Source organism: Phoca vitulina, unplaced genomic scaffold (genome assembly GCF_004348235.1).
Source record: "Phoca vitulina isolate PV1807 unplaced genomic scaffold, GSC_HSeal_1.0 scaffold13, whole genome shotgun sequence".
Classification (NCBI taxonomy): domain Eukaryota; kingdom Metazoa; phylum Chordata; class Mammalia; order Carnivora; family Phocidae; genus Phoca; species Phoca vitulina.
In genome coordinates this window covers 33536699-33562903 of record NW_022589716.1, presented here as the reverse complement: position 1 = coordinate 33562903, position 26205 = coordinate 33536699, and the positions used below count along the sequence as shown (strand labels likewise).

Genomic DNA, 26205 nt, shown 5'->3' with positions numbered 1-26205 from the left:
AAGCAATGTTTAGGGGCCAGTGAGGGCTCAGTGTAGCTGGGTACAAAGTTACATTATTAGATTAAGAAGGGCCTTAAACGATCAAGTTTAGATTTTATCCTTTTAGCAATGGGGTGGAGGAAACCCTAAAACAACAGATATCCCTAGGTTAAACATACAAAAGACTTAGCTAATCAAGAGGAAATATTAAAGTTTGATCTTCAGGATATTTATTTGTGGATTTCGACCCTCTGTGCTTCCAAAGAGGATTTGAAATGGTGTCTCCAGGGTTGTCAACTGCAAAGGAATAGCTCTGGGTCATCTAGCTTTTGATCATGGCCAGAGACTTTTGAGTCCCTCTATCGTCTCAAATTATAACGAGCACAAGGGTGAGCTAACAAATTCCCTGACAGGCAGGCAGGAAAAATGCTCCCAAAAGACAAGTATCTTTACAAATGACAGAATATTTATTAACAATACCTTTAAAAAAAGATTACATATGCTAGATCACTGGTAAATATCATTTACACTGGGGTTGGGAACTACCTGGGGTGTCATTTTTTTTCATTCATTTTATTGTTTTGTTGATTTTTTTTGCGTGTGTGATTTTAAGTTCTGTTTTATTTTAACAAAGAAGTAACCATATCAAACTAAGAGAGGAACACAGCTTGAAATACTGACAATATTTTTTCTGGTCACCGCCCTAGTTTTTACACAAGTGGAATCCTGATTATGACTTTATTGGATAAATATGGCTAGAAGGTTGAAAAGTTAACTTATGTTATTTGTAAGCAAAAATAATGAATTACAGGCAAATTTGATCTCTCTGAGAAAGAAGAAAAGGTGGCAGAGTGTTTACATGTGAAAATTTTTATAGAAAATTTCATTGCCTTTTATATGCACTGTTCCACAAGTGTCAGCTTACAAAACCTCCCCCATTATAACAAATAGTTCTTTTCAAAAGAATATTTTTTTTGATATTGTCATTTTCCAATGTGTGATTTTAAGACTTAGAAGGTAAAGCTTATAAAGCAACTAAGCTACCTACTGCAAAACAGGATAATCATCAAGATAACATACAGTTATACTAAAGATCTTTTATCGTGTCATGAAAAAATTCTTTGCAGCAACTATTTGCTGAAATAGGAGAAATTTCCCAAATTCCATACATGATTTTAATTCAAAAGAAGGGCTCTATTATTAAAGACATACACATATATAAAGAAATAATGACTCCATCAACAGAGAATTACCTTTTTAAAAATCGTACATTCAAGACAGATACATTTAAAGATAGTAAAATTATCTTTTATCCTTTGAAAGACTTGGTTGACTATAGTCACTTTTGGCCTATGTTACTACTGGATATGTAACTTCAAATTTAATGTCTAAGATAATGCTACTACAAAGACAATGCTAACTTAGTTGAGTGAAAAGAAAGTCTTACTGTACAATGCTAAATTCAGGGATGGGAATATTGCACAAGGTACCTCTTGGGCAGTTAGTTTAGGTTTTGAATTTGCAGCCATTCCTGAAACCATCTTGAGTTGTGTTGAACAACAAAATTCACAACAGGGTGGGAAAATATATTGTACATGTCAAAAGGACTTGATTCAATGCATTAACCATCCAAAGAGTCATTTACATACAGTAGCCTTGAGTTACAGACCAAATCTTCAGCTCTTCTGTCACTGAATCCTTGTAAAACTGTACAAGTAATGTGTAATTTGTTTACCAAGACGAGTTTCAAACTCTTTCTCTAAAGGAAATATTCTCAAATAATAATTGTATGATTGTGTTGCCCATAGCATTTTACAGCAGAGGAAAAAAATTAATATCTACATTTCATGTTAACTTTAAAAAATTCTATAAAACACTAAATATATAATAAAAAATATGCATATAAGGACATATGTAAACTGCTTTGGTAACATCATATTACAGATGTCTTCAGTGCATTGCAGAGTTTCCAAAGAAACTTCAGACAAAGCTAGATTTGCTTTGAGGAAGTACTGTATAATGCCATTCCTAAAGAAGCAAAAAACATTTTTTTTCCAGTAATAAGATGTACTTGAACAACAATATTACTTAGTACTGGGTGTCTTCAAAACAACTAGCTAAATGTTGCTTATATTATAAACAGCAAGTCCTTTAGATAACTTTTGTCATAAACTGGACCTAGCTGTGAGGGAAATCATGATTGTGCTGATGGCCGACAGCGTACATGCATTTGAAGTGGAAGGTCCGGCTCCTCTTGCATAGGCATCTGAAAAGAGAGAATAAATTCACTCAATATCGCTTCATCCTGGCTACAGAGGAAAACAAGGCCACGGGTTTTTAGGCAACAGCAGAACCAGCCAGATCCTACCGGAAAGAGCAATTTCCTAATGACTTTTTAAGTCATTAAGTTTTAAGTTCTATGACTTAAAACTTTTTCTACTTTTTAAGTTCTATGACTACCTAGCCAGGAACCTAAGAGTAGGTTATGGGACGTCTCTGGACCTCCGTTGATGCATCTGCAAAATGAGGATTCTACATCTAATTTGAGAAGAAACTTCAATATTACTAATAACTACTAATAAGTATTATATCAATGATGCAGCAAAATATAAGTTGCTGTTCCCTTTTTAACTCTACCTTTGTGTTGGGCACAGAGCCACGGGACACTTGATTCTTACAAAAACTGTAAGCACATCTGGTATTGTTATTACATTATTAAACAGATGAGGAAATTAGGGCCCAGAGAAGTAAGATAACTTGTCTAAGATCAACCAGTTAGTAAATAGCTGAATTGGGATTCAAACCCATGTCTGCCTAAATATGTCCCTTTTCCCCCAACAAAATAATCTCAATATTTTTAAATAAAACCTTTTCTTAGAGGTCTTACATTTTTCATAGTAACAGATTACCAACTGTTGTTTGAGGTTTCTCCAAGATTTTAAGATCTCTGACCAACAGAATGGGCAATCTTTTGAGGGAGAGAACATGGTTTTTTTTCCACAATTACATGCTTATCATTTAATATCAATTAATTATACCAATATAATTGCTTAAGATTTGTTTTTATAATGAATTAAACCAAGAATCACCAATCTAAAAAAAACAAACAATCCTTACAATGGTAAGAAAGTATGAAGTCAGATTTCAACAGAGTGAGATAAATTAACCCCCAAACAAACCCCAATCTTGTGTTCTTGTTGCTTGGTGATTACTTCCACATCTCTGGTTCCACATCTCTGGTTCCTTTCAACAGAATTTAGAGCCCTTGCCTTAGTGGGGTATAGAATCCAATTCTCCCCAGTTTTTTTAAAAGACAAAAACTCTGGGGCACCTGGGAGGCTCAGTCAGTTAAGCAATGGACTCTTGATTTCAGCTCAGATCATGATCTCAGGGTTGTGAGATTGAGCCCTGAGCCCCGTGTTAAGTTCTGCAGTGGGCGTGGAGCCTGCTCAAGATTCTCTCTCTACCACATCAAAAACTAATGATGTAATGTATGGTGATTAAAATAACAATAAAAAAAAAAAAAAGATTCTCTCTCTACTTCTGCTTCTGCCCTCCCCTACCTCTAAAAAAATAAATAAATAAAAGACAAAAATGCCTTCAGTGTTTGTGTGAAAAAAAAGGTGCAGTAAATATAAACTCCATCTGGAAATTGGCAAATCACCCCTGAGCTGGGAGCATGGCTTGCTGCAGCCTCTGTCCCCAGGAGGTCTTGTTCTATTTGTCAATGTTAGCAAATTCTTACTCAGGGAGAGGGTGAAATGACCAATGAACATTTCCTTTTCTGGTCAGAAGCATCCACATTTTACAGATGCAGTTTAAAATTGCTTAGTGGATGCTTTACTATAACTCGATATCAGCAAGACATACTAGACCCTTTCCTCATCTGAAAAATAATGTGATGGACACTAAGCAGAGTGTCTGAAACTCAGGATGGTGTGCCCATGATTTAAAATATCATGTCTTCACTGATGGCTTGAAAATTTCTATCTCCAGCCCCTTATCTTGAGACAGTTAAACGCAAAGGCCAATGAAAATCTACACTTAAGTATCTGGCTGCAATCTTTTTTTTTTTTTTATTGTGGTAAAATACATGTAACATAAAAGTTACCATTTTAACTACTTGAAAGTGTACGATTCAGTGGCATGAGGTATACTCCAACGTTGTTCAACCAGCACCACTATCTAGTCCAGAATTTTTTCATCACCCGAAATGGAAACCCAGTACCCATTATGCTGCAATTCATACCACTGGCCAGACACTACCAGTCACTAATCTGATTTCTGTCTCTATGGATTTGCCTTTTCTGTTTTTTTTTTAAAATAAATGAAACCATGTAATAAAAAATAATACTCTGCTGAGATAGTTGCAAACATAGTATTTCAAAAACAAGATTGAATATATTTGCTCAAAAAAGAATATTCTCACACTGTTGTCTTTGTAAACAAAGATCATCTTGACTATATATAGACATGTGTATTTAATAACATGTTACATACACACATTCAAAATTAATAGTGTCAAGTTCAAAATATTTTCAGCCACAGACATAGAGTTACATTGTTTTGCTAAAGACAAATCGCTACAGCATTTTAAAGAACGCTTTGCTTTCTTCTGACTTGAGTCATGCTTTTAACTTTCTGAGCTATAATTTTACAGTTACTGTAGATGCAAACCACACATGTCCACATGGGAAAACCTGTGTGACAGATGTGGGGCTGCTTTAATCTGATTTTTGATTGGCAACTGATTAAATCAGTCAAAACTAGTCAAATTGTTTTTTATTGAAGCTGTCCATGATGAGCGAACATCAGTTGTCTGATGAAAGGGGACAGTACTGCCCATTTTTGTAGAAGCCTTTCTTTGTGGGCTTCACTTTGTCTAAACCTGGACTCACTGGGAAGACTTAGGAGATCCAGCAGGCAGGGGGAGGGGAGGAAAAAGACACTCTTACTTGATATCTTTGGAATTCGAATTTGTTCACTGCTGCTGCCGTCTCCACCATCACTGAATGGCTTAATTTCTATTATATAATCTTCATCAAAAGGCAAAGAAAGCTCCACTGATGTTTTATTTGTCTCAATGACAGATGTGCTGCTTTGTCTGTTCCATCTGTACAAGACCTGCCAATACAGAAAGAACAGGTGTCACCTGCTGTCCTCATAAAGACCCCAAAGATGGAGCATTCATCTGGGCACCAGCAAAATGTGGGGACGCTGAGGCTGTCAGGCTGCCCACACACACTGGGGAGCCTCATTTATAGTAAGGGGCACATCTGCACCCACTGTTTCCTTATGAGGACACTGCAGCATGGGGACAGGGGTAACAGCAGTCAACCAACGTGCCATGTGGCCTCACATAACCTCTGGAAGGCGCAGGTAACACACCTGGAAGACAAATTCCTCTTGGAGGGCATACAGAGCTCAGTTACACATGAGGGGCTTTGGCATCAGAATCAACTTGGCCACTGTGGGACTATAGTCCTCTTTACAACCTGAGCTTCATTTTCCTCATCTGTGGATGAGGAAACGATGACACCCACCTTTCTGGGGTGCTTTCAAGAGTGCATAAGGATTGTGTATAAGTGAAGGACTTGGCTCAAAGGAAGCATGTTTACGACAGCTTAAAGGGAATGAGAGATAAACAAACATCGTTGGCAAAGGTGAGAAGCACAAGGTAGGCATCATACATTATTATTATTGTATGAATAATCTGGAGATTATTCATACAATATGAATGAATCCTCTGCGGAAAGCACATTTCAGCCCAGGGAGATGATCTCCGAAAGGCAAGGCAAGGGTAGAAACCCCCTTTTCCTCCCCCTGGCGACCCCTTTCTGAGCTATGTAGAAAATAGGGGATATTCTGTGGTGATCACTGTCACTCCAGAATTGTCTATAGCTTCAATAGTCCCACTCGTGTTTCCCTCCTTGGCCTCCCCTGGATAGGAGTCTGGGTTGGTGGCTCATTTGATGAGGTTCCCAACTAGGTCTCCTGAAAACACATCCCCCTGCCAGGAATTGCCTACTCTGATTGCCACCAACTCCAACCAGAAACAAAATCTAAAAGCCTGGACAAGCGCATCTTCCCTTTTGGATATAACAACTGTGATGATAACTGTCCCACAAACACTTTCTGATGTTGACTGTGACCTAGGCACCTTAATGATATCGTCATGTTGAACTGTCACAACAATTGGTCAACACAGGCATTATTATTCCTTGCCACAGATCAGAAAACAGAGGCTGGATGAGGTCACAGAGCTGGTAAGTGGCAAGGTGAGAACTCCTAAATCATGATCCTCCAATACCGCCAGTTTCTCCTGGTAGTGAGAAACAGAGGGGTGGGTGATCAGTGTTCTCTGTCCTGGCTGTGTGGTAGGAGAACATGGGGAACGTGTAAAAAAATACTGACACCCTAGCCCAGTGCTTCTCAAGGCGGGTGGAGGGTTGGGGGGCTGGAGGGGCAATTTTGCTCCTCTCCCGGGGTGGGGGGGCATTTGGCAATGTCTGCAGACATTTTTGGTTGTCACAACAGGTGCTACTGTTTACTGGGTGGGGGGCCAGGGATGCTGCAAAACATCCTACAATGCAGAGGACATTCCCTACACTGAGAGTTCTCCAGCCCAAACTGGCCAAAGTGAAGAGGCTCAGAAAGCCTGCTATGGCCCCACTCCAGAGTTAGACTCCACGGAGGTGAGGCTGAGGCTGCGATACTTAAAAAAAGAGTTGACGTGATGTTAATGTGGCTGGAAATCCTGGATTAGATCAAGGATCTAACCTGTGTATCAGAATTGCCTGAAGGGCTTGTTCAAACACAGATCACTGGACCCCACCCTGGAGTTTCTGACTTAGTGGGTCTGAGGTTGGACCTGAAAATCTCCATTTTTAACAAGTTCTCAGATAATGCCATGGCCTCTGGTCCAGGAACAGCACTTTGAGACCCTTAAGATTAGCTCACATTTCAAAATTCTGATCTGCTGAAGTTAGAGACATAAGGCCATTCCACTATTGCAATAAAAACCAAACACACATAAAATTCAAAAAATTCCCTTAAAATGGTATAGATCCCAATTGTTCCCTGGCATTTCATCACCTTAATTTATATCTCTCTAATACAAGGTGGAAAACACAATTTCCTTAAGGTGGAAAGATTCATAAGCGCCCCCCTTCCTTCTCCGGAGCATCAGTTGTATCCAGCTCGGCGTCCCCTTGTTAATGATCAGGCTCAAATAAATCCTCAGGCACATTCAGGAGTGTCAAAGCGTCTCATCATGGCCCTTCAGGAACATGGGCTGGCTGATGGGATGCAAGGGCACATCTGGCTTTGAGGAATAAATTGCTTCTTTGATTTACCTCTGGTCCTTGCCAAAGCACAGAGAATTTAACCAGTTTCAAATATAAATCCAAAAGAAACACTTCCAGGAAAAAACAGCCCTGTTATCAGCACGGCTTATCAGTCTTGTAATATTAGGGACTGCACTGGAACCTAAATAAAAGCCTGTAAAACCTTTATTTACACCAAACACTCGGTTCAGCTGACTGATTTGAAGGCTGTGCTTGCATTTCATATAATCCAGGGTGGAAGACAGGGGGAAAGAGTGGATTCATGGGAGTAATGATAACAGTAGCAAACATGATTCAATGCTTACTTTGTGTTTGAACACTGTATGTTCTTTTTTTTTTAATGAAAAATAAGAGAAGTTTAATTTTTGTTCTTATCACATTAGACAGTGTCAGCAACCTGAAATTACTTCAGTTGTAGTCCATTTTTCAATGTCTGGGTGAAACATCAAAGTGGAGATTTGTCCTAAGTTATCAAAGATGACAAGTTTTGCCTTGGGAATCAGTAAGAGTTGCTGAAATGGAGCCATTGGATCTCTGATTTTCTCACCAGATGTAGATCAATATATGAAGTGTCCAGACCGTCAGTACCCAAAAAGAAAGTGAAGTCACAGCCTCCCAAAGGTGTGATTTCCTTGGACTTCAGTGACCCTTTGGGGATGGTCCTTAGTGCATAGTTCTGTGCTTCTGTTCTTACAGAACAGCTATGGTCCATGGATATTTTAAATCACTGAGACATTCCCGTCATCAAGGTTAACAATAGAGCTCTCAGCTACTTTCCCTCAAACTGCATTTTCTCTGCTCCTTGTCCTTCATTGGATGTCCTTGTATACTACAACAAACAACATTTAGGTGTGTACGTTCTATGGCTGTTCCCACTCTTTGGCTACAACCATCACAGTGATCTGGCTTTCGAGACCACCACACCAGGGAGAAAGATGAGGCAGTGATTGGTAGCAGAGCACCTAATTTGTGTTATTTTGACCTGTGCTTCGATTCAAAACACTATCTATAGAACCTGGCAGGGAACCTCTCCCCACTTCACCGACACAGACATAGACTCGGCGCCTGGAGATGTCCTCCTCACAAGCAACGAGTGCTCTGTCACCACCTTCTACCATGTTATGGGATGCCTGGGCTCTTTGACCCTGGGGAGCTGCATTGTGGCTTTGGAGGAATCTGCCTGACATCTTCAATGAGGCCAGTGAACACTATTTGTTCTAAGTACTAAGACCATCACCTCTTGAGGTAGGCACTCTTACCATTCTGATTTCAAAGATGAGGATGCTGAGACCTGAAGATATTATGCAATTTGCCCAGAGTACCATGAACAGTAAAGGGTATATTTAACATTCAAACCCAGGCAGTCTGGGTCAACAGCCTATATTCTTAACTCAGCCTAGTTTGGCTACCATCTGTGTGGGAAAATTGTTTCCCCTCTCCGGTGTCTGTCTTCACGAATGCAAAACAAGGTGGTTAGATGGTAGAAAACAGCCCATGGGTCACATCTGGCCTGCATATTTTAACTGTTTGGCTCTTGTAGTGTTTATTTTATTTTGAGTTAGATGTCAACACTTAAAACTGTCCAAAAAGTTATACATGAAAAGAATGTTGGGTTTTGCTGAGAAAACTGGAAGATATGTCCACACTGTTTGGCAACAATATGCAAGAGCTCAGAAGCCATGGCTCCTTCTGGACAATGAGAAAATCTCTAATTCATCACAGTCTCCCATGCTTCCTGTTGTTTCACATTGGCATGTGCCCACCTCAGGACCTTTGCACATGCCATTCACTGTGCTTGGAACATCTTTTTCCCAGAAAGCTGTCTATCTTTCTTCCTTTTTCATGGCCCAACTGATATATCTGAGCAAAAGTTCAGAGAACTATGAAGATACTAGAAAATTTCTCCTTTAATAAAAGAGAAAATGCAGTCCCAAGAGGTTAAGTGATTTATTTAGTCACATAGTCAATAGAGGACCAATATGTGGGTCTCCTATTTCTTTATGCTATATGCTAGAAGACCCTGGGCTCTTAAAAAAGGGCCCAGTAAAAGGTCTGGAGATTAGTTTTTCAGGAATGTTTCTCTGTTGGTCCAGTACAAATCACTGTGCCATGTAAATGAAAGAAAAGGAATCCATGACAGGGAGCGTTTTCCCGAATCTCTCTCTAATCATAATACCCAAGGTTCTACCACCAACTACACCAACTCCTAATTCCAGCTCTGGTTTTATCAACTACTTTCCCATGCTCTTTAACTAGTTCCTGACCAGTTAAACTAGTTAAACCGCCTATCTATTAAGCTCAACATCTCTGTGCAAAAATGCCACAAAACAGAGCCTACAGACTGCTTTTGTTTGGCCTGCATTGCACTGTCTCGAATGTTGCTTAAAAGTAAAACAAAAGCAAGATAATACCAACTGCTTTTAATTGTGGCACCAAGGCTGTTCACATTTTCTTTTCTAGCTCTTTAAAGTCAGGTTAACATTCTGGGAATAGGCCAGTGAATCTTCTACAAATTCCTTGCTTCCTTTTCTCTATATAAATCTTTCTAACTCTAGGAACATGAACAAAAATGTTTAACCATTCATGATAGTGTTGATTAAAAAAAAAAGACAATCAGGAAAAGCACAAAACAAAGCTGACAGGAGAGATATTACAAGTGTGGGTCTTCATGAGTTTTTGAAGACACAACCACAGGGTCTTCAACCATTTCTGATTGACTCTGTCTGATTCTAAAGTTTAGGCAATTTTCTACAGCTGGCTTGTTGCCATGGACCATTTATAAAACTCAGAGCAAATCACTCTGGGGACAGAGATGCCTAGAGGGGCTGTGGGACATCATCAGGGAAAGTGAGAACATAGTTCATATGATTTCCTGAGAAGAGACTGTTCTTATTAACATCAGGATTAGGGGCCTCTGCCAAAAAGAAATTACCCACTTTGTATCCTTTTACTTCCGACTCATTATCTAGGGCCTTCACTTGATCCCAATTCAGGATAATTTTGGAGTCCGATGAATTCCATATGATGTTTCCGGGGGGTTGACTTGGTGCTATAAAAAAATTAAGATATACGAAGTCACAGATTATTAAGTCTCAGTGGATTCTGAGGAATATCTCCTTACTAGAATTCAAGAGTGGAGGCAATTTAATGGGCTATTGCACTAATATGTGTCTTCAAGGTCACTAAAATCTGACGAGATACAGCATTGCAAATGGAAAAAGATTCAGTTGGTCGCCTAACATTTATATCTAAAAGAAGTAGCCCTTCCCAGTGAGGAGAAAAACATTTATCTTTCTGTCCTCTGGAGCAATGAATTTTGCATGGTATTCGGAAAGGTTCAGTTAAAATGCTAAGGTAAATTTGAATCCACATAATGATACCAATTAGTATGCAAATGATCATTGGGAGGTGGGGATGGGGAATGAACTGGGGATATGTCTGATGGATCCCTAAAATATTTCTGAGCAAAGATGTTCTCACGTGGCTTTCTGGTTGTCACATTGACCGTTGCACTGGACGGGCCTGTCCCCGCAGTATTATATGCCTTGACAGCTAAATGATACAGTGCGCTGCCTTTCAAATTGGTGATTTTTGTTGATGTCTGATTTCCGATTGTTCGTATTTTTCTAGCATTTTCTTCCTTGTCATCATGTCTCCAGTATTTAACCTGAGAAAATAAAGGGAAGACCTTGGAAATCATACCTTTTGGGGATATTTCCAATGCCATCAGCTGATTTTTTTAAAAAAATGCAGATTCTTATGATGGAATTAATTTTTTATACCAACTCATAAGCAGAACTTTCAGAGCCAAGGGCTTGGTATGCTCTGAGAATTTATCTGCAATAGGAAGGGCCCCCGTTTTTGTTCTTAGCTTCATAGTGAGGTGGAAAATGGGCACAACCATTGTTGGCTATTTCTCACTTGTCCCCCATATTTATTTTGAGCCCAAGTGATACTGCATGTGTCAAAAGTCAAAGCTCACTTCGCCAACCCTCTTATAAATGCTTAGACCCACAAGTATTTTGAAAAAGATTTCTCAAGTATACCAGAGAAAGGGTGATCTCATAGCGGAATGTTAATGCTTCAACTAATGTCTACTAGAAGCCATCGTTCTCTGAAACAAATTCCTCTAAATGGGAGTCTGAGTCTTTTCCTCAGTAGAAAGTGTCTTGAAGGTGTCAGTGAAGGGTAGATCTTCCCAGACCCAATGTACATATCTCTTGCTTACCTCATAGCCTTGTATCCGTCCTCTATTCTTCTCCATGGGGGAGGCCCAGAAAACTTCAATGTCTGTGGCAGACAGACTTCTGGCAAAGATGCTGGCTGGTGGTTTGCTGGGTTCTACAGATGAGTGTGGAAAAAGTAATTATTCTATCAGCCTCATCAGGACAGGCTTCTAGATACTGGCATTATAAGGAATAAATAACTCATGGCTGTTTAACAGCCCTTAGTGATTATGACCCTAACCATCATTTTACAGAGGAGCCATGATTAATAGCTGGAAGGGAGTGGTGATTTAGATGGTAAAGACAAAGTCTTTGGCTTCTAAATTTGGGGGTAGGCGGAAGGGAAGTAACCCAGGACTGCTTAAATTTAAGCATCAAGTTTTCATAGCTAGCAATTCCTTTAACACATATCCTTCTTAATCAGCATTTGCCATAGGTGAGAGTCCTTGTCATTGGATTATGAAAATAAGAGCATAAGAACAAAGGAAAGCCAACTGACTTGACTAAGATTCAGGAGAGCTGGCTGACAGCTCAGTCCTAAAATCAACAACATCTCAGAAGTGAACAAATATCACATATAGAGGCAGCATAAATCATACCTTCTTCTGCAGAATATACTACTGTGGTGGGACTGAAAGGGCCTTCTCCTTTATTGTTGAAGACGCCCACTTTAACCTCAAAGGGAGAGAAGGGGCGCACGCTCTCATTCCTGAACACATATCTGGAGGCATCGGCTGAGGCCAGCACTGTCAACATCCAGGTCATCTTGCCATAGGGCCGGAAGGCCACCACATAGCCAAAGCCTCTGCCATTCTGTAATTCCTCGGGGACCGTCTGGGAAAGAAGGGAGGTAGTCTTCAGAAATCACAGCAGTTTGATTCAAATGCTAAAATTGTTTTATTTCACCCTACCTTCCAACATTCTTATATACATTCTTCCCCACCTATCTTACTTTGGATTTTGTCAAGAGACTTAGGTGTGGGGCTTGCCATCAGCCTACCTTAGCTATGGATGAGGTGTTGAAGTAGGGTTAAACAAAAAAACAAACAAACCCCAATGAGAACCTGCAGAGGAGAGCCGAGCTTCTTGATGGGGGAGACATAGCTCTGAAGTTCTTAGAAATGACTAGGAAATTCAGTGGATAGTTGATCTAGGATCCAACAATGCAACATGTACCGTCCAATATGAATCTTCCTCCAGTGCCAAACAGACAAAAGATCTCATTGAAGATCTCATCTTGGCTCAGGCAAGATCTTCCCCCTCAGAACTGAGGAGTTAAGCTGGAGGGGGTGAGTAATTTCTTTTACTGCTGGGGCTTTAGTTAAATGAAAGATTTTAACTTTGGGGACTACTGTCTAGAATCTTTCAAAAACATTAAGAACCCTTTCTAAAACTCCAATCTCCTCTCTCAAAATCAATTTTTAATAAATTGGTGACTAACCTACCTCCAAGTTGTTTTAAAAATACCTCATAGAAGAGGGCTCGCTCCAGAAGCAAAGCCAATTGCCAGGAAATTGTGCTGGTACACCAAATCTATTGCTGGCAGAGGTTTTAAATCAAGTGGCTATGCATCAATTCAGGAAGAAAGGAAAACTGGTTTTCTTTGAACCAGCCTTCATGGATATATATACGTATATATTTTTTCTTGTGTTGTCTTCCATTTCATGATTGTTTTTTCTGTGATGAATCCAATTAAAACTTAACTGAACAATTGATGGGCAAGCACCATCTTTTCCTGCTGCCCATCAGCTAGGTGAGAGGGAGTGTTTGCATGCCACTGAATTTTAGCTCTTAAAAACACAGGAGAAGACTTCTCAGAGTTGTTTAACACAGAGGAAAAAAATAAAATAGCCTAGACTACCATACGTTCCTTTTGTTCCATGATTCATTTACCTCCCAGGTTATAACCAGTTCAGATTTGCTGCCTCCACCACCACTGACGTTAGCTGGGGTGACTTCGGGGACTGTGCAGGAAACAAAAAACAAGTCATGTCAGGTGGTAAAAGCAAATGAGGGGCAGCAAGGTCGCCTGGCTGAAGTGACTCACTTTAAACAAATATGCTGATAAACATATCTTTGTCTTTTGAGATCAGAAGCAGTGTGGTCAAGCGGCCCAAAGCGTCAGCTTAAAGAAGTGAAACGTACCAAGGAAACTGCTGTTAGTTACCTGTTTCCCATTCAACAAGGTACACAAGGTATGTGACAAGTCTGACCAAATGAGTTCAGCTCCATCCCTAGAGGCCAAGCTTCAGTGGTTTGAAAGGACTGAGGTTCTGGTTCTAATGCTTGGAGAGATGTTTATTAACTATGCGGTAGTACATAAAAGACAGACAATACACACTCAGCCCATGCAGAGCTTACAATCTCTTTGGAGGTAGAGAGCACATGCAGAACAATTACAGAGGCATGTTGACAATAAACAACAATACGGTGCAGACAGAATGAAGTGCAGTGGTGATCTGAAGTAGCAGGCTGCTCAGGGTTGGGCTAATGGCTTCTCGGAGGAAGGGGAGTTTTGAGCTGGGTGCTGAAGGAGGTGGTGGACATAGGTTGACCCCTGGCTCACTGTGCTTAACTTCTTTCATCCCCAGTTTTCTCTGTAAAAGAGGGGAAATTATGCTAGGTTCCTCCTCAGGACTGCTGAGAGTAATCAATTCAATGACATTTTTGGAGGGGGAAAAGAGAGCATGGGGATTAGCTAGTTATCATCATATAAACAAAAGACTCCAGACAGAATTTAAAAATTGGTGACTGTGTGTGTTCCCTCGGTGAAAGCCAGTGAAATAGATCTAGACGGATTTCTGTCCAAAGAGTAGGATCAGAATTCCCATTTGCTTAGAAACCTTTAACAAACATTTGGCCTTATCACAGTTGGGGACTCGCAAAGACCCACACGTAGGCCTCCTACTTCTCAAGAGAGAAGGAAATGTACAGCTGAGGCAGATGCACGTTATTCTCACCCTGTGCTCATTCAGGCTGTGAACACAGAGGGTCATACTAAATTGCGGACTGGGCTTGTAAGAATTGGCAGGATGTTCTGAATCTTAGCTTCTGGGAATGGTTGATACTCTAAGAAAATCTTACTGAATATTTCTGAAGAACTTATTCTTTGCAACTAGTGATTTCTGTGTGTTAATTTCATTTGAAATGCGGGTGTGTATTAAAAAAAATAATTCCTCGTTGAAGAATCTTGGTGACAAGTGAGCCAATGAAGAAAGAGTTGGCGTTCCGAAGAACTAAGCACGGGGTGTCTCTCCCTGTACAAGGAGACCCATTGAAAAGTGAGAACTTAACTCTTGACTGAAACTCAGTAAGCTGAGCATCTACTGGCCTGATTTCTGATCATTATAATCATTCAAGAGAAGGGGGTGCTAAAACAGAGCCTCATTAGGGCTGAAGAGCAGGAAGAACTCAAAGCCTTTTCCTAAGAGATCATGGTCACTGGCACAGACTTTGTGTCCTGGCTGCTACTCACGAGCCTCTTCTGTCCTGCGCTTCTCTGAGGGCCGGCTGGGCTCCCCGATCCCAATCACATTGGCGGCAACGGTGCGGAATTCATACTCGACCCAAGGGTTCAAACCCACGACAGTCGCTGTGAATGTCTTCCCATCAATAAGTTCTGGGACTGAAAGACATCGAAAGGTGGGGATGTTTTACAGGATTCCACGTTAAGCAGATAGGAGCTTCCATCCATCATCATCACCATTACTGTGTGCAGGGCATTGTAGTTGGTCTGAGACGAGTTGCACAACAGCTGTTACAGGGAAGTAATCCCAGAATTCTCTTTTGCTAAACTAACAAGTTCAAATCAGATACCAGCAGATGACATTACGGTCTTCAAGGCCCCAAAGCACTTGACTGTAATCATTATTACTATCACCTAATACATTTTTCAGCATTTACTGCATAGTATTGGGCACACTGTTTACTTTTTACAACTATTCTATGAGTAAAGTAAAATTACTGTCTTCATTTTTATAGATGAGGAAAATGTGCCTTATAAAGATTAAGTTACTGACACAAGATTGCACTGGATTTGCACCTTCGACTGTGTGGTCCAAGCTCTATAACTCACTATAATAATGAAGTTAACAATATTACAAATCTATAATACCACTGACAGGAACTGTACTAACATATCTCAAGAAAGAATCTGTAAACATAAAAGAAAAGGCCATGAAAAACACAAAAAAGGGGACTCTGAAAAACAAACTGAGGGTTCTAGAGGGGAGGGGGTTGGGAGGATGGGTTAGCCTGGTGATGGGTATTGAGGAGGGCACGTTCTGCATGGAGCACTGGGTGTTATGCACAAACAATGAATCATGGAACACTATATCTAAAACTAATGATGTAATGTATGGGGATTAACATAACAATAAAAAAATTAAAAAAAAAAAAAAAGAAAAACACAAAAAAGGGAGTCAGAGAGGTAGAATATGACAGTATTCACCCAGCAGTATTTGGAGAAGGGCTCCTTCCCAAGAGGACATGGCCCACTGTTTGATGCCATAAACCAACAAGCTATGGACATTGTCTCCATGCTCAAGGCCCCAAAGCGCTTGAGTAATCATTATTACTATCACCTAATACGTTTTTCAGCATTTACTGCACAGTATTGGACACACTGTTTACTTTTTACAACTATTCTATGAGTAAAGTAAAATTACTGTCTTAATTTTATAGATTTTTGAGTTCTAAATGGGTTGTCGTAAAGATTTCCCACGTGAGGGGTGCCTGGGGGGCTCAGTCAGTAGAGCATGCAGCTCTTGATCTTGGGGTTGTGAGTGCAAGCCCCACATTGGGTGTAGAGCTTACTAAAAAATAAAATAAAATAAAAATAAAATAAAATAAAATAATAAAATAATTAGATTTCCCATGTGGCCCAGAAGACTCAAAGGAAGGTCTCCTGTGACAAAACTGAGGTCATCATACTGGTGACTAGGATTCAGTGGCTGCCAGCCTCCTTAGGCCACACTAACACAGTCCTAGCCTCCAAAGGTAAGGAGTGTGGGCTTTGGAGTCAGACCATCTGGATTCTAAACTTGAACCCACACTTAGTAGCCCAATGACTTTGCATAAGTCTCTTAACCTTTCCATGCCTTGGTTTCCCTACCATACAATGAGGCTAATAACAATATCTATTCACAACACTGTTGAGAAAATCCAAAAAAAAAAGCACCTAGCAGAGCATATAGCACATAGCAAGGGCTCAGTAATTTCTAGTGTTGTTGTTTTTTTTTAACCATCATTATTATCAGCGGTAGCATCTTCATCCTCTTCCTTTTCTTCATTATATTTCTGTAGTACTTCCTGTTCTTAAAAATGTTTCACAATTGTTTCTCTTTTGGGTCATAAACAATTCTTATCATGCCCATATCATTATCGTGCCCAGAAGAGGAAGATGCAGTCGTATAGAGATCTGCTGAGTAGCTGAATCAGGGCTAGCACAATCCCCTAACTTCCAGATTTTTTCTATCTTTCCTTCCTAAGCACTCCTCTGACTCAGAAGAAAGTCAGAGATTGAGCTGGAAACACAGAAACCCATTTCTGAGGTTGGATAAGCTGATGTGAAAAAAAATGAGGTTGTTAAAATCAATATGATCCATCTGAATTGCACAGAACTAGGCCCTATCACTCCATGCGTTTCTACCTCAAAACATCAAGACCACACAGCCAACCCTTGGGGACTAGAGGAGTGTGCACCTTGCTTGCAATAACTACTTGTTTGTCCATTCTTCCTCAAATGAAACCTAGATAAAATAACAAGCGTCAATTTGGAGGGGCAGGGATGGTATGGCCAACTCACATAGTTTTTAATATAACAAAATCTCATGCCTCTTCATGCCCAAATTTAGCCATCTAAAAAAAAATAGATAGCAAGTCAAGAGGCTCTAGGCAGTCCTTAGTTACTGGTTTCTTGAGAGCTGTATATAAACTTTACAGAGACTATGTAGACTGGCATAATCCACTGCTTCTCAAAGTGTATCATCAGTAATACACAGATAATTTTAGGTAATATGCAGATTGATGCATTTTATTTTTACAACTAATATATTTTAATATGTATGTTAAGAAAAAAATATAACCAACATACAGACCTAGCATTTCATAGACATTATTGCTTAGGACAAGTTCAAAAGCAAACAAACGTGAGTTGATATAAAGAGAGATATTAAATAAATGATAGTACCATTGACTGAGGTTTAGGAAATACTGCCATAATGTCTCATTCATAGCTGTGTCTGAATAAGAACCTAGATGGCCCTTGGCTTCTGCCACGGTGCTTTGTCCATTATGCTGAGTTGTAGAAGCCTCTGTGAGACACCAGCACCAGGCATCCAATATGGTACCTGTATTGACTGCTTGCCAGCCCACGGAGAACGGAGTCCTGGCTTGAATGACATACATGGTGATGGGGCTGTGGTTGTCAGGTCCAGATCTCCAGGAGAGCTGAGCGGTGGTATCTGTAATTTCATCTATGGTCACAGCCTCTGGGGGTCCCGGGGGACCTGTGAAAGAGCAAGACCCTCAGAAGTGGAGCAGTGCATTCCACATGTCCAAGCAAGTGATTGTGTAAAATTGAATGCAATGCTGATCCATTCAACCATTTATTCACCCGCTTACAGATTCATCACTTGTCAATTCCTTTTTGAATGCCTATTGGGTACCCAACATTCTTCTAGGTTCTGAAACTGCAGAGATGAACGAGACACAGACCCTTCTTTCTAGGGGCTCACTATATAATCAGGAAAAAATAATAGGTAAACAGAGAATCAAAATAGAATACTGGTTTCAAATGCTAGGAGAGAATAGTGGGATGCCACAAAAGCTCAAATTCATTAATTCATCTATCATATATTTACAGGTTTCTGGTATGGGTCAGGCAGTGTTATCTGTGGATAGAGTAGTGATAAATGAAGATGACAGTCTTTTGGAAATGGTCATTTCTAGCACTGAGAATGTGGATTTGAGCAGAACTGGCTTTGGAACTTTGATGGTCACAATGCTGCTCCATACATTCCCACTGCACTGTAATTAGTGACCCCACCCTTGCCCCACGTCACATGCAAACACACACTTGTATGCAAGGGAACCCCTGTGAAAATGGCCAGTGCTCAAGAGTCACAAGATGGTGGCTTCCTCAGTACAACTTCAGAACTGGGCTGGAGTCTAAAGACCCTCATTTGCAGTTTCTGAAAGTCATATCTGTATTTTTCCATTTATCTTCCTGATGTTCACTGTTTCTGCCCATGTATTTAAACCACAGAAATGAGAGGAAATCAGTTTTAAATGAAGCTTGGAAATCATAAATAAACAGAGGAGGGAAAGCAGTAGGCAAACAAACACAAAGTATCAACCCAAGCAAAGCTCCAGAGGTGTCTTAGATTCCAACAGGAAAATCTCTTACCAGGCAGTTAAATGCATTTGTAGCAAGATACAACGGACCACCTCAGGAGGGAAGGTGATTGTGAGGGAGACATGATGATAATCCTCATGTCCCAGAGAGAGGAATAAGGAGATATTCCTGGGAGGGCTTTGCTCAGCCCCATATAGCAGTCAAGTGAAGTGCCATGCACTGCTGGGCCATGTCACCGGGCAGGGAAGAAAGACATCTAGCGGAGTGGTGAAAAGTTAAATGTAATTTCCTGAAGTAAGACTTTGTTCTGAGATTCACTCCTGTACCCTTCATAGGATGCCCTAAATTTCTCTTTCCTTTTTTAAAAATCATTTTTATAGACCCACAGGTGAAACTAAATTTATCTTCTCCCTCCTACTCCTGAATGAAAGGTCTGGAAATCTGTACACTGAAACTGATTAATTTTCCATGGTGACATTTCAGCATGCCAGTCTAATGCCACCTGGATAGAGCTGTGGCAAACTTTGGTCTTTGTGACCCTGATAAACCAGATAAAGTCCAGAAGACTGCATCAACGTCTTTTTTCTTACTAGCTTTCTCATCCTAGATTCCCACCCCCAATCCCCATTTTAATGGATGCTCTTTTTTGATGGCCTTTAAAATCAAAGTACTATAAGTAGAAAAGTGTTCCCCTCCAAACTCCTCAAGGAACTAAATTGATAGAAATTATCTGAGCCCGCTGTGGGCAGCCGAGTAAAGGAAAATGAAGGGGTGGTATGAATTTGGCCACTGGCGGTAAAATGGTACTTTCATAACTTTGTTTGCTCTGTATGCTCCTGCCAATGACCACAGCAGTGTGTAGATAGGACCTCACAGAACGTTTGCCAACTTTGTGTTGGGGAAGTTGGGTCCCTCTTTCAAAATGAGAAAATGAGCCAATGTTTATCCTCTGAGCAAAATGTTCACATGGTTAGGGGCTCACAGATGTTTTGGTCAAGGCAACAGAAGAGGCAACGTTGGTGTGAGACCAGTGTCTCAGCTTCTCTGCTAGTGAAGAAGGGCCTTTCTACCTGCCCATAGCAGGCTATACACTAAATAAAGTAGGTATCAGAGAATCAAGGGGGCTGGAGCCAAGACTCAAAGCTTTACCAGTTTCAGATATAAAAATCTCTTACAGGGCAGTGAAATGCATTTCTGCATCCTCTCTGTAATATGCAGAAAAAGCTGCAAGGGCAGAGCTAGAGGAAATAAAACGAAATATAATGGTTTAAAATGGCATATTAATTTATTGGCCTTATTAACTGATTAGACTAGATTTTCTTTTAGACTGAGTTTGCAAATTCCTCTTGGTATTTAATGTTATTTTCTGTGAAATGAAGTATACAATATCATTTAAGAACTTCAAGTATTACTGATTTAAATATTTATTAGTCTAATTTATTGGTGTTTAAACTGCTGATCTGAACATTATCCTAATTAAATAGAGGATAAATTTCGGCAACAGAGTTCTTTTGTCCCCAGGGGGAGAGCAGACCAGCACTCATGTATTTTAAAATGGAAATAGGGGGGAGAGGAAAGATGGTGGAGGAGTAGGGGACCCTATTTCAACTGGTCCCCGGAATTGAGCTGGATAACTACCAGACCACTCTGAGCACCCACGAAACCAGCCTGAGATGTAAGAAGATCTGGATCTCTACAAACAGAATATCGCAGGCGGTTGGTTTTGAGGTACAAAGTGGAGAGCCCTGATCCTGCCGGCAGATATTGGAGGATAAACGGCGGCGGGAGGGTGCCTGGCCATGGGGATCCTACACCGCTGGTGAGTGACAGCCTCGCGTGCTGCAGACGGGCACAGACTCGCAGACCTGTAGCGTCGGGAAAGGACTTTAGGGCAGCCCCCAGGGTGGAAAACCAGACCGGCGGGGTCGTGCGTACGCGAACCGCAGTCCCCCGGACAGAAACCAGAGCGACGGTCGCGTGCACGCGAACTGCAGCCTCCAAGACAGAAACCCGGTGCGCCGGGGTCCCGCCGGTGAACTGCAACCCCTGGGGTGGAAACCCCCAGCTGCGAAGTCGCGCGCACGTGAACTGCAGTGCCGGGGACAGAACCCCAAGTGGAGGAGTCGCGCGTGCGCCAACAGGGAGCGGCTGCCGGTTTTAGAAGCACAAAGGGCAGAGACGTGCCCCGACCCGGAGGCAGGACTGGGAGCGCTGCGGAGGGGTGCACAACCCAGGCAGCTGCAGTTTATAGCAGCACGGACAGAAATGGAGACGGTGTGGCCTGGAGAGCTCAACTGAAGAACAGAGTGAGGTCTCTCTGCTCTGAGGCAGAGGATTGGAAACGGTCTCTTCTGCTCTGACTTGTGGAAGAGATGCGGAAAGCCACCAGGGAAAGATGCCAGGGAACAAAAGCCCGAAAGACTGATTCCCACTGAGCCCATCCCCCACCACAGGGGCGCAGGGCAACTCCGCCCGAACAGGGTTGCCTGAGTAACAGCGCGGCAGGCCCCTCCCGCAGAAGACAGGCTGGGAAAACAAGAGGCCAGCAACCCTAAGGTCCCAAGAAAACAGGTGCATCTTGCTTGGGTTCTGGTCAATAATTTGGACTCTATACATTCCCTCAAACACCCATCAACAGAATGACTAGGAGGAGGAGCCCCCAAAACAGAAGACTCAGAGATTATGATTTATGCGGCAGATTTACAAATGGATGCAGACATAACCAAGATGTCAGAGATGGAATTCAGGCTAGCAATTGTGAAGACAATGGCTAGAATGGAGAAATCAATTAATGGCAACATAGAGTCTCTAAGGGTAGAAATAAAAGGTGAATTGGCAGAACTTAAAAATGCTATCAATGAGATCCAATCCAATCTAGATAATCTAACAGCTAGGGTAACTGGGACAGAAGAGAGAATAAGCAATCTGGAAGACAGTATAATAGATAAAAAGGGAAAAGAGGAGGCCAGGGAAAAACAACTCAGAATCCATGAAAATAGAATCAGAGAAATAAGTGACACCATGAGGCCTTCCAATGTCAGAATAATTGGAATCCCGGAGGGAGTGGAGAGACAGAGAGGACTAAAAGATGTATTTGAGCAAATCGTAGCTGAGAACTTCCCTAATCTGGGGAATGAAACAAACATTCGAGTCCTAGAGGCAGAGAGGACCCCTCCTAAGATCAAGGAAAACAGGCCAACACCCGGCATGTAATAGTAAAACTCGCAAATCTTAGAACCAAGGAAACCATCTTAAGGGCAGTTAGGGGGAAGAGATTCCTCACGTACAGAGGGAGGAACATCAGAATAACGTCAGACCTATCCACAGAGACCTGGCAAGCCAGAAAGGCCTGGCAAGACATATTCAGGGTACTAAATGAGAAGAACATGCAGCCGAGAATACTTTATCCGGCAAGGCTTTCATTTAGAATGGATGGAGAGATGCAGAGCTTCCACGACCGGCAGAAGTTGAAAGAATATGTGACCACTAAGCCGGCCCTGCAAGAAATATTAAGGGGGGTTCTATAAAAGGAGAAAGACCCCAAGAGTGATCTACAACAGAAATTTACAGGGACAATCTATAAAAACAACGTCTTCACAGGCAACATGATGACAATTAATTCATATCTTTCAATAATCACTCTCAACGTGAATGGCCTAAACGCTCCCATAAAACGGCACAGGGTTGCAGATTGGATAAAAAGACAGGACCCATCCATATGCTGTCTACAAGAGACTCATTTTGAACCTAAAGATACATCCAGACTGAAAGTGAAGGGATGGAGATCCATCTTCCATGCCAGCGAACCTCAAAAGAAAGCTGGGGTAGCAATTCTTATATCAGACAAATTAGATTTTAAACTAAAGTCTGTAATAAGAGACACAGAAGGACATTATATCATTCTTAAAGGGTCTATCCAACAAGAAGATCTAACAATTGTAAATATCTATGCCCCCAACATGGGAGCAGCCATCTACATAAGCCAACTGTTAACCAAAATAAAGAGTCATATTGATAACAATATGTTAATTGTAGGAGACCTCAATACTCCACTCTCAGCAATGGACAGATCATCTAAGCAGAAAATCAACAAGGAAACAAGAGGTTTGAATGATACACTGGACCAGTTGGACCTCATAGATATTTACAGAACATTCCACCCTAAAACAACAGAATACTCATTCTTCTCGAGCGCACATGGAACTTTCTCCAGAATAGACCATACACTGGGTCACAAATCAGGTCTCAACTGATACCAAAAGATTGAGATTATTCCCTACATATTCTCAGACCACAATGCTCTAAAACTGGAACTTGAAATCAAAGAAGAACTTAAACAATTCATGGAAATCAATGAGAACGAAAACACATCGGTCCAAAACCTATGGGATACTGCAAAGGTGGTCCTAAGGGGGAAATACATAGCCATCCAAGCCTCACTCAAAAAAATAGAAAAATCCCAAATTCACCAACTAACTCTACACCTTAAAGAACTAGAGAAAAAGCAACAAACGACGCCTAAGCCATGCATTAGAAGAGAAATAATTAAAATTAGAGCAGAAATCAATGAATTAGAAACCAGAAACACAGTAGATCAGATCAACGAAACTAGAAGTTGGTTCTTTGAAAGAATTAATAAGATTGATAAACCACTGGCCAGACTTATCCAAAAGAAGAGAGAAAGGACCCAAATTAATAAAATTATGAATGAAAGGGGAGAGATCACGGCTAACACCAAGGAAATAGGAACAATTATTAGAAATTATTATCAACAACTATATGCCAATAAACTGAGCAATCTGGATGAAATGGATGCCTTCCTGGAAACCTATAAGCTGCCAAGACTGAAACAGGAAGAAATTGACAACCTGAATAGGCCAATAGCCAGTAACGAGATTGAAGCAGTGATCAAAAACCTCCCAAAAAACAAGAGTCCAGGGCCTGATGGATTCCCTGGGGAATTCTACCAAACATTCAAAGAAGAAATAATACCTATTCTACTGAAGCTGTTTCAAAAAATAGAAACAGAAGGAAAACTTCCAAACTCATTCTATGAGGCCAGCATTACCTTAATCCCCAAACCAGGCAAAGACCCTATCAAAAAGGAGAATTTCAGACCAGTATCCCTGATGAATATGGATTCCAAAATCCTCAACAAAATCCTAGCTAATAGGATCCAACAATACATTAAAAGGATCATCCACCACGACCAGGTGGGATTTATCCCTGGGATGCAAGGGTGGTTCAACATTCACAAATCAATCAATGTGATAGAATACATTAATAAGAGGAGGGAGAAGAACCACATGGTCCTCTCAATTGATGCAGAAAAAGCACTTGACAAAATACAACATCCTTTCCTGATTAAAACTCTCCAGAGTATAGGGATAGAGGGAACATTCCTCAAGCTCATAAAATCCATCTATGAAAAATCCACAGTGAATATCATCCTCAATGGGGAAAAGCTGAGAGCCTTTCCCTTAAGATCAGGAACATGTCAAGGGTGCCCACTCTCACCACTATTGTTCAACATAGTACTAGAAGTCCTAGCAACAGCAATTAGACAACAAAAAGAAATAAAAGGTATTCAAATTGGCAAAGAAGAAGTCAAACTCTCTCTTTTCGCAGATGACATGATACTTTATGTGGAAAGCCCAAAAGACTCCACCCCCAAATTACTAGAACTCATCCAGCAATTCAGTAATGTGGCAGGATACAAAATCAATGCACAGAAATCAGTTGCTTTCTTATACGCTAACAACGCAACTGTAGAAAGAGAAATTAAAGAAACGATTCCATTTACAATAGCACCAAAAACCATAAGATACCTCGGAACAAACCTAACCAAAGAGGTAAAGGATCTATACTCTAGGAACTACAGAACACTCATGAAAGAAATTGAAGAAGACCCAAAAAGATGGAAAAATATTCCATGCTCATGGATTGGAAGAATAAACATTGTTAAAATGTCTATGCTACCCAGAGCAATCTATACCTTCAATGCCATCCCGATCAAAATTCCAATGACATTTTTCAAAGTGCTGGAACAAACAATCCTAAAATTTGTATGGAATCAGAAAAGACCCCGAATCGCCAAAGAGATGTTGAAAAAGAAAAACAAAGCTGGGGGCATCATGTTGCCCGATTTCAAGCTATATTACAAATCAGTGATCACCAAGACAGCATGGTACTGGCACAAAAACAGACATACAGACCAATGGAACAGAATAGAGAACCCAGATATGGACCCTCAACTCTATGGTCAAATAATCTTTGACAAAGCAGGAAAAAACATGCAATGGAAAAAAGACAGTCTCTTCAATAAATGGTGCTGGGAAAATTGGACAGCCACATGCAGAAGAATGAAACTCGACCATTCTCTAACACCACTCACAAAGATAAACTCAAAATGGATGAAAGACCTCAATGTGAGACAGGAATCCATCAAAATCCTAGAGGAGAACATAGGCAGTAACCTCTTTGACATCGGCCACAGCAACTTCTTTCAAGATACATCTCCAAAAGCTAGTGAAACAAAAGCAAAAATGAACTTTTGGGACTTCATCAAGATAAAAAGCTTCTGCACAGCAAAGGAAACAGTCAACAAAACAAAGAGGCAACCCACAGAATGGGAGAAGATATTTGCAAATGACACTACAGATAAAGGGCTGGTATCCAAAATCTATAAAGAACTTCTCAAACTCAACACCCAAAAAACAAATAATCAAGTCAAAAAGTGGGCAGAAGAGATGAACAGACACTTCTCTGAAGAAGACATACAAATGGCTAACAGACACATGAAAAAATGTTCATCATCATTAGCCATCAGGGAAATCCAAATCAAAACCACACTGAGATACCACCTTACACCAGTTAGAATGGCCAAAATGGACAGGGAAAGAAACAACAAATGTTGGAGAGGTTGTGGAGAAAGGGGAACCCTCTTATACTGTTGGTGGGAATGCAAGTTGGTACAGCCACTTTGGAAAACAGTGTGGAGGTGCCTCAAAAATTTAAAAATAGAGCTACCCTAGGACCCAGCAATTGCACTACTGGGTATTTACCCCAAAGACACAGATGTAGTGAAAAGAAGGGCCATATGCACCCCAATGTTCATAGCAGCAATGTCTGCAATAGCCAAACTGTGGAAAGAGCCGAGATGCCCTTCAACAGATGAATAGATAAAGAAGATGTGGTCCATATATACAATGGAATATTACTCAGCCATCAGAAAAGATGAATACCCAACTTTTACATCAACATGGATGGGACTGGAGGAGATTATGCTAAGCGAAAT

At 40.8% G+C, this 26205-nt stretch overlaps 1 protein-coding gene across 7 annotated transcripts in view; it reads right to left on the bottom strand.

The window, feature by feature from the left end:
• Positions 1-427: 427 nt before the first annotated feature.
• The window catches only part of CNTN4 (contactin 4), a 913589-nt gene continuing 887811 nt past the window's right edge, over positions 428-26205 (bottom strand). For all 7 annotated transcript variants that reach the window (XM_032411803.1, XM_032411802.1, XM_032411800.1 and 4 more), the window contains 9 exons: positions 17902-18060; positions 15027-15176; positions 13445-13515; positions 12151-12385; positions 11554-11666; positions 10806-10992; positions 10262-10374; positions 4935-5103; positions 428-2245 (listed from right to left, as the gene is read on the bottom strand). In XM_032411803.1, coding sequence (XP_032267694.1) covers positions 2145-2245; positions 4935-5103; positions 10262-10374; positions 10806-10992; positions 11554-11666; positions 12151-12385; positions 13445-13515; positions 15027-15176; positions 17902-18060 — 1298 coding nt within the window. In that variant the 3' untranslated portion in view covers positions 428-2144. The remainder of the gene's footprint in view (positions 2246-4934; positions 5104-10261; positions 10375-10805; positions 10993-11553; positions 11667-12150; positions 12386-13444; positions 13516-15026; positions 15177-17901; positions 18061-26205) is intronic.